The 9653-nt window shown below is 45.2% G+C and overlaps 1 protein-coding gene across 1 annotated transcript; it reads left to right on the top strand.

The window, feature by feature from the left end:
* Positions 1–2509: 2509 nt before the first annotated feature.
* Positions 2510–8911, top strand: LOC127343792 (probable glutamate carboxypeptidase LAMP1). Its single transcript, XM_051369979.2, has 12 exons — positions 2510–3557; positions 3687–3754; positions 6064–6145; positions 6335–6427; positions 6534–6686; positions 6992–7060; positions 7313–7400; positions 7499–7588; positions 7677–7765; positions 7872–7988; positions 8094–8234; positions 8353–8911. The coding sequence occupies exons 1-12, from the start codon at positions 2544–2546 to the stop codon at positions 8533–8535; spliced, it is 2187 nt and encodes a 728-aa protein (XP_051225939.1). The 5' UTR covers positions 2510–2543; the 3' UTR covers positions 8536–8911.
* Positions 8912–9653: the final 742 nt, after the last annotated feature.

The following is a 9653-nucleotide window of genomic DNA, read 5'->3' on the forward strand; positions in this document are numbered from 1 at the left end:
GTCAATGCCTATGGATTGTAGGCTAGGGTTTAGTTGGAAGTAGAGGGTAAGTAGATCTCGAAGGTTTCAGCCGGAAAGTACTCGACGAATATGAAAACTAGGGTTTGCAAATAATGATTCGATTGATTCTTCGTCCCTCGACTCCCCCTTTATATAGGAGGTGGAGCCGAGGGATTCGTGCTATACAAATTTACAGAGTCCGGGACGGTTTCTAACTCATCCCGCCAGATTACAAACAACACTTCCTATTACAACTCTATCTTTCCTTAGTAAATCTTGGGTTCCCGAATCTTCTTATTCTTCGGGTATTAGGCCTCCAGTAAACCCCGGGTACCATCTTCGGCAGGCCCATTTGGGATGCCTATGTCAGTTAATTAGCTAGTTTAGTTTTTATCAGTAGAGGATGTCACGTTGTTGTAAACCTTAAATTTATGTTACTTTTCCATCATGCCTTGGCTATAGTAATCATATGATTTATTTTGTTGCATGAAGCTCATTAGAAAGATTAATTGAACATGCAATTCTTTTGTTGCCATGACCCTATCACATGTTGCATTAATGTCATCCTATCGTTACCTTACTTGCTTCATGCATATTAAAATTTAGATGTTACTCACTGTCGCATATGTGAATTGTTCTAATCTTAAGAGTGTTACTTATGCTTCTGCATGACTAGTTAGCATATAAATTGTTTGTGCACTACATATATATCAAGATAACGCCATTATATGTGTTGGCTAAATATGTTTTCTGGAATATTTTCTTAGTCAAAATAGAACGATCACTATGCCATATGCTTTAACTAACCCAAATCCCAATGAAGTCATTCCGGTCTCTTTCTTCTTATTCTATGCATGTTGAAAGGCCAACACACACTATCTATTTGGATCTTATTTGTGATTATTCGAAGTTGTATTTATTTGTGGTACATCATTTTGACGAGTAGGGAGTGACGAGAACTGGTTGAATCAATACTATGAAGAAGAACCGTACTGCGAAAACCAAGGCATGTCCTCTCCCCTGTTTAACCAACTTTTACAACATGCATACTGCATTATTATTTTAAATTATATATCTTATTTTGTTTCAGTAGCTAGCATGCCGATTGACACACAAATCCTGATCCGTTCATCAACTTTTACCTGATACCCTGAGTAGAGATTATATAGTAATCATGATATAGTATAAATGCTTATCCATGCTAAATAATCATTAGGATACCTTCTCTTGCCTCTTCATAGGAATTGATCGACCTACGGGTTAAACACACCTTTTGATAGTTGTTGAGTTTTTATTGAGCTAGACTATTTAGTCATTGATGTTTCCTCTATTGGTGAAACTTACCATCTAAACACTGGTGCGGCGACAACTAGATCAGATATTGAAGGAGCGGTTGGCTGCCCTTCACTGGTTGGAGGGGGCAATCCATCATGAGTGCCGCATAAGGGTCCTAATAAGTCTTTGATTCGGAAGATTGTAAAAAACCTTAAAACCACATGCTATAATGGGTACTAGCTTGGTCAAGTAGGCTAGTTAGCCTTATGTCTCGATGTCGTTGTACCGCTGATGAGTATGCGGACTTGGATACAATATGGATGTCACAAGATTATCAAATGTTACCTCGTGCCTCAGTGACAATAAAGGTGATCTTCGTTCATACCGGACAGTATAATGTAGTTCCGCGTGAAGTAGTTATGGAAATTGCTACTCCGATAACGTGATACACTATGGTGCCCCACTCAATTATCATGGTGTTCCCCATCATCTAGCCGGACACATGACTAAGTTGTTGTGTGAGAGGAACACAAATGATGCAGAATGAGTAAATGAGTACATGTCGGGTAATGAAGGCAACATAAGAGTTTCACATTGGGCTATGTAAAGTATCGAGAAGCAATATGACATGTATCAAAAGTAATACGTAAGATTCACAAGATAAAGATCTTGGTGTTATGTGTGAGGATTGATGCGGTTATCAAACGCTCGACATCAATCATTGTCGTGGAAGGTGGTTCGGGCATGTCAACATATATCCGAACCCATTGAGTCACACATTTAACGGTTTAGTGACATTTAAAAATGTGAGTTGGTACGAGAGATTTTTTCCAAGAGTGTCTTGGATGGTCTCTGGTATGTAACAAAAACACATATAACAAAATGGTCTTGCTGTCTTTATTCAAGATCACTACATTTAATATAGTTTGAATTACTAGTACTCCGTAGTAGTTAAAATAGTAGTAATAGATCGAGTACTAATTTATTTGATTTATTCTAAGATGGAGTGAATTGGAACGCAGGGCGTACTATCGAAGTTTCAAACCAGAAAAATTCTCTAAAAACATGGCCCATAGTACCAGAAAATCCAGCACGTGCAGTACTATCGGTCTATCGCTATCGCACCTGCCGCCACACGTCCGCTGGTCAACTCGTCGCTATCGCCGCGAATTAGGAAACTGGAAAGAAACGGCGGTCTAGCGGGAAACAGAGCAAAGCAGAGGGGCCCACTTTCGTTGCACAGCCACTCCGCTCTCCGAATTCCCGCCATGTCCCGCCTCGACGCCGCCTCACTCCTCTCCCTCTCGCCTCCGCCGACCAAACCACATCGCCGGAGGCGCCTCCTCTCCTCCATGCTCGCCATCGTTGGCGGCGCCGTAGCTCTCTTCCTCTTCGTCGTCCTCGGTTCCCCGTCGAACCCGTCCACCAACTACGCCTCCCTCCTCCTCTCCCTCGGCTCCAACGACACCGCCGCCACCCACCTCCGCGCCCTCACCCTCCACCCGCACGTCGCCGGCACAAAGGCCAACTCCCTCACCGCCGCCTACGTCCTCGACGCGCTCTCCTCCCTCTCCTTCCCCGCGCACATCACGCCCTACTCCGTCCTCCTCTCCTACCCCGTCCACCGCTCCCTCTCCCTCTCCGCGCCGGGCCGCGCCACCAAGTCCTTCTCCCTCTCCCAGGAAACCTACCCCGACGACCCCTACGCGTCCGCCGCGGCGGAGGCCATACCCACCTTCTTCGCCTACTCCGCCTCCGGGTCCGTGTCCGCGGAGGCCGTGTACGCCAACTACGGCCGCGAGGAGGACTTCGCCTACCTCGCCTCCGCGGGCGTCGACGTCGCCGGCAAGGTGGCGCTCGCGCGGTACGGCAGGATCCACTGCGAGGACATCGTGCACAACGCGCGCGCGGCGGGCGCCGCGGCCGCCCTCGTGTACACCGACCCGCTCGAGTACGGCGGCCCGCCCGGGGAGGGCTCGTTCCCCGACACGCGCTGGCTGCCGCCCACCGGCGTGCAGGTGGGGAGCCTGTTCCGCGGCGTCGGCGACCCGACCACGCCGATGTGGGCATCCTCCGAGGGGTGCGAGCGCGTCAGCGTGGAGGACGCCATGGCCACCGACGACATGCCGGGCATCCCGGCGCTCCCGGTGTCGGCGCAGGACGCGGCGGAGATCCAGCGCGTTCTCGGGGGAGCCGTGGCGCCGGCGGACTGGCAGGGCCGGGACGGCAGCCCCGTGTACCGCCTTGGGCCAGGGCCGGCCGTTCTGAACCTCACCTATCAAGTAATGCGGAGAATTTCAAGGCGCTTTTGTCTCGTTTACTACTGAAATTTGTATAGTTCAATTGCTTTCTGCGAGATACTTCATGCCAGGAGTTAGCTGTAGTGATGTTTTTCGGTTTGGAATTTTCAGGGAAATGATACAATGGCGACGATTGAGAATGTCTTCGCCGTGATCGAAGGTTCAGAAGAGCCGGACAGGTAACTTATTCTCTCCGACTCTGCATCATCAGCCATCAAGTAGTGCATCTTTTGGTTGTAAAATGACCTCTTCTGCTTTGTCACGGAAGCTTCTAGCAGTATTGTAGTACTGCAAGTTGTACTAGTATATGCATCGTGCTTGCGCATTTCCAGATTCTGAGTGGACCATTCGCAGACCTTCAAGGGTAGCTAATTTCCTCCTGCCTTATCGAGTAAGATATATGATATCCTGGCAAGTGTATGTCGCCTTTTGCTTGCTTGTTTGCATCCAATTCTGTTGTGAGCTATTCTTGTGGAACACATAGTTTTCTATTGTTCTAATCCTACCATAACATTTTTGGAATAAACTTTGCTGATCAGAAAGTTCTCCGGCTAATACATCTGATCTGCTCCTATTTAGCCGCTCCAACTTCATATTATCAATCTAAAGCATCTGATCTGCTCCTATTTTTTTAACAGAGGCAAAAGCTTTGCCTCATTCATTAATTAAGAAGAAGATGCTCAGTTTTTAGGAAAAAACCGAGCGAAAATCTACAACAATAGGGCCAAGCACTTGCCGGTTATGTGGGTTAGCTAAGGAGGGCTCACACCATGCTCTTGTCTCTTGCCCTACTGCTGTGAAAATATGGGATTGCATGTGTGAGGTATGGCCGATACCGGCCAATGCATCTGTGCTAAATACTGGCCAGGAGTGGCTTTTCGATCTGTTGGATTCAGTTTCAGAGGAAGCAAGAAACATGATTATAATGGTTACGTGTAGAATTTGGCAACTAAGGAATGACATGGTCCATGACAACTTGACAAGGTTGTACCTCCAACCGAAGTAACCAAAAGGTACTTATGCAGCTACTTTGATACACTGTATCAGATCCGTAAGCAGTCTGTAACTGAAATTTTGAAGGGGAAGCGACCATGTGTTACGACTATGAAGCCTACTAGTGAGGCCCAGAATTCCCCAAGTACGCCATGGCCAAGGCCTAATCCCGGCTGGGCTGCACTCTCAGTCGATGGGTCCTTTGATGATGAAGGAAGAGCTGGTACAGGTATGGTTCTGCGGGATTCGAACGGCACAGTAATTTTCTCGGCATGCCGAGTCCTGTTTAACTGCAATGATGCACTCGAAACTGAATTCAGTGCGTTGATGGAAGGACTAGCATTGGCACAAGAACAGTCGGAGCTGCCAATCATCATCCAATCCGACTGCGCCTCGGTTCTTACAGCTCTGAGGAGAATATCCGGAACAGATCAATATACTGTCATCTAGTTGAGGAGGTGATACGTTTGATGAATCTTCGAGAAAGCCTGACACAAGACCTGAACAACAAGGCCACACTCACTCATGCCAATTGCCAACATGACACTACAGAGGCACACAAAGGGGCAACCATCAAGCATCTGCAGATGCCTTTGCTGTAGCACCCCTCTTCTTGCTTCTAGACTCGATAGATCTGCTCCTATTTAGGCTGGTCATATTATCAATCGAGATGCCAGGGGTATTGTATCTTTTTCGACAAAGGGCGCTTCATTACTTAAAAGGTTTAAGCATCACACCCAGCCTCTGCATAACTAAGATGCACACAGCCGTTCAAAGTATCAAAAATATCAAACAAAGAAGTACACAGTCGATAGAAAGATAAACGCTAGATAATCCGGCACAGCCTAAAAAGCCTGAAGACGCCTAGTATGCTGCCACCCATGTTGGGCAATAAACTCCTTCGCCGTGTTCTCCAATCGTGTAGACACCTCCGTACAAAGGTCGTGATCCTCCAAACGCTGGATTGGCGACCATGAACGGAGCAAAGCCGTAGCGCGGTAAACAACCTGCAAAAGAGAAGAATTCTTGTCATTAAAAACCTTATCATTTCTACATAGCCAAAGCGACCATATAACAGCCATCGCACCCATCCTGATAAGCGTTTTATACCTAGTTTCAACCCCGTTTAGCCAATTGCCGAAAATGTTTGCAATGCTACGGGGAGGATATAGGGTAAAACCTATCCGAATGATTGACCATATAGATCTAGCAATTCAACAGCTGAAGAAGAGATGTTTTATTGTCTCATTTTCATGACAGAAAACACATTTCGTACAGCCATGCCAATTGCGTTTGGTAAGGTTTTCTTTAGTGAGAATCACACCCCGACGAAGGTACCATGCAAAGACTTTTGTTTTCAGGGGTATTGTATCTGTGGCTTTCTATCGATAATCATTGATTTACAGGTCTGAGATATACTGTGTTACCAAACGGGGTAGGATCATCCTACTAGGATGTGACTGAATTAACAAAATTTTAACCTTTCCTGACACAGGTATGTTATCCTAGGTAACCATCGTGATGCCTGGACGTTTGGAGCAGCTGATCCCAATAGTGGAACAGCAGCTATGATCGAGGTAATTCTCAAGTAAAAACATTTTGTTCTCAGCAATCCAGTAGGCTATTCCTTTCACTAATTTAGCACTGTCCATAGTACAGTAATATTGGCTCCTTTGAATACTGGAATTTGACTTATCAGCACAAATCTTAAACAGTATGATCATGTCTACTTCTTGACACACGCACTTCACCTGTTCTCCATGTAGTTAGCTCAAAGATTCTCAGTGCTGCAAAAGCATGGATGGAGACCTCGAAGGACCATCATTTTCTGTAGCTGGGATGCGGAAGAGTACGGATTGGTATGTCTCTGTCTTCCTCACTCTGTACCACATTCATTCGTCCCAGTTTATACAGAGATAAGCAGATTATGAACCGGCAATGGTACATCCATTTACGTTTATGCAGACAGGATCCACTGAATGGGTTGAGGAAAACAGAGAGATGCTCTCTACCAGAGCTGTTGCATACCTAAATGTAGACGTTTCAGTAGTTGGTCAGGGGTTACTCCCGTCTACAACTCCCCAACTTGATGAGCTCCTCCTGGAAACAATTAAATTGGTATGTATACTATAGTACTCGTCCATAAAAGGATGTCGGAGATTTATCTATATTCAGATAAGATGTATCTATACACTAAAGAGCGTGCAGATACATCTAAATTTAGACGAACTTGCGACATCCTTTTATGGACAGAGGTAGTACTTCATTTTGTTTTCATCACAATGTGGAACTACTGAAATAGTGGTCAACATTGGGTGTCTCCACTTTGAAGCACCTGTATGAGAAAATTTTATGCTTATGTCATTTTTCGGTTTTAAGATTCTCAAAAGGTCAAATATTGTTCCTTTTTTTAATTTATGAAGGTTCAAGATCCTGACAATTCTTCTCAGACGGTGTATGATGCATGGGTCAAATCCAGTGTTTCTCCCACGGTCAGTTGTAACATGACTTCTTCATACAATTAATAACGACATCACTTATATAGTAGTAATTCATGTCAAGTTTCAGTTCCTTTGTGAGTAATATAAGGCGTATAGCTTCTCAGATTTTTTCTGAATCTTCACCTGTAAAATTCAGTTCTTGCATTTTCCTCAGAAAAATAATAATTCAGTTCCAGCTCTGAGAAACAGAACTAGTTATTTACTGCAGTCTAACATATGTTGTTCCTGACTTCCTGCATGAAGATTGGGCGACTAGGCAACGGAGGATCAGATTATGCAGCATTCGTCCAACATGTTGGTATTCCATCAACCAACATGGCGTTTGGAGAAGGTAGGGCACTTCTTGTTACTAATTCTAATGAATTTATTCTCTTAAAAAAGTTCTAATGAATTTTCGCATCTCTAATGGAGCGCCTTGGACTTTGACAGGGCCAGGATATCCGGTTTACCACTCTCTATACGATGACTTCGTGTGGATGGAGAAGTTTGCAGATCCTGGGTTCCGTAGGCATGTTGCAGGTGCTGCTCTCGAATCTTCTTGTGCGATTTGTTGGTACTGGCATTTGCTGCACCGTGCTACATGGTAACCAACATTCTCATTTCACAGCTGCTAGCATCTGGGGAATTATGGCTTTGAGACTTGCTGATGAAGAGATCATACCCTTCAACTACATGTCCTACACAACCGAGCTTGAGGTAACACTCTCCACTGAGCCCAACACAACATTTGGATGCAGGGCCACACAAATAAAGGAAGATCGCTCCAAGCCCTATGAACTTGACATTTCCTTTCTTTTTTCAGGCATACACAAAGGTAGTAGAGAAGGCGATCAAGGGGACGCCAGTCAGTTGTTCCCCATTGTACAACTCAATCAAAGCTCTGGAAAGGGCAGCTACCAGCGTAGACAGTGAGCGAAAGGTAGCTTGGTTACTTCAGAATTGCTGCTCAGCTAATACAATCCTGCGTGCTAGCTTTTTAACTTCTCATGAATCATGATGACCAAGGAATCCGAATGTGTTTCAGGATATCCAAAGGGAACTGTCAAGCAAGCAGCTTAGCAAGGATTCAATCAAGATCCGAGGACTCAACGACCGACTTATGCAGGCAGAGCGAGCCTTCACTAACAGGGAAGGTATCTTCAAGCAAGAATGGTACAAACATCTGGTCAGTGAATAACTCATCCACACTTTTTTCTTCTGTGGGATTCTCCGCAGTATCTCGTATTCTGGCGATCTTCAGTTTCGCAGCTGTAGTTCTAATTTGCTAGTGTCACCTGTCGCAGATCTATGGACCTTCAGAACAGAACGACTGGGATACCGCGTCGTATCCTGGTATAGCCGATGCCATAGCCACCGCGAGGAGCACCAACACTTCAGCATCCTGGAAGCTCGTGCAGCACGAGATTCACAGAGTAGCCAGGGCCGTGACACAAGCATCTGCTGTGCTCAGTGGAAACCTCACATGACAGAGTTCCAGTCCGTTAGTATGGAAGGAGCACACTGTTTCAGACTTTCAGTAGCTAAAAGATACAGGCCGTGCATAATCGTGCCACGGCCACTATTGATCCTCGGGGCAACATGATTCCGGGCGGATGGGGATAGAAAAGAGATGTAGCTATACAGCAACATGTGATCAATATGGGCGTGATGTGATCACTGTGTTACCCATGCACATATGCATGATGGTGGGTGTACTATGCTTGTATATGTATTCTGTTATTGACCGGCAAATCTATATAATCAGGGCACAGATTGTAGTATGGGTGCACCTGCTGATATTTAGGGGAACTTCCATGTACCATTATTCACCATGATGTCAGAAAACAACGGTAGCAGTTTCTCCAGGCAAAGTCCTAGCTAGTTAGGTATTCTTATAAAGTGGATATTGATCAAGTAGCCTCTGTTCCAAGGTAATTGACGCAACTTTGGTTTTTTTTTTTCTTTCGAAAATGGGCACTTTATTACTTAACGTAATGAACCCGGCCTCTGCATAGCTAGGATGCACACAGCCGCACAAATATCTGTTACAAAACCACAGTGATGTTCGAAAAAAAAAAACAAAGTTCAACGGAGATAAAAGACTAGCTAGGTGGATCCAGCCGAAGGTCACGCTGCCATCCATGTTGGGAAAAAATATCCCTCGCCGCGTCCTCCAACCGTGAAGATACCTCCGTAAAGAGGTGTCGATGCTCTACCCGCTGCAAAGGCATCCAAGAACGGAGTATAGCTGTGCACCGATAAATGACCTGCAGAAAAGAGGAAGAAATATTATTGAAAATCTTGTCATTTCTACATAGCCACAGCGACCAAATAATTGCAATCACTCCCATCCTAATAAGACGCTTAAACCTTACATCCACACTATTGAGCCAGTTGTCAAATATATTGTCAACACTACGGGGTGGGTATAAGGTAGATCCTATTTGAACGGCTGATCATATAGACCTAGCAAACTTACATTGAAAGAATAAGTGTTTGATAGACTCATCATGATGATAGAATACACACTTTTCACTTCCATGCCAGTTGCGTTTGGCAATGTTTTGTTTTGGTGAGGCCCAAGACGATGTTGCAGATTATGCTG

The sequence above is a fragment of the Lolium perenne genome, chromosome 3 (assembly GCF_019359855.2).
Source record: "Lolium perenne isolate Kyuss_39 chromosome 3, Kyuss_2.0, whole genome shotgun sequence".
In the NCBI taxonomy this organism is placed as follows: Eukaryota; Viridiplantae; Streptophyta; class Magnoliopsida; order Poales; family Poaceae; genus Lolium; species Lolium perenne.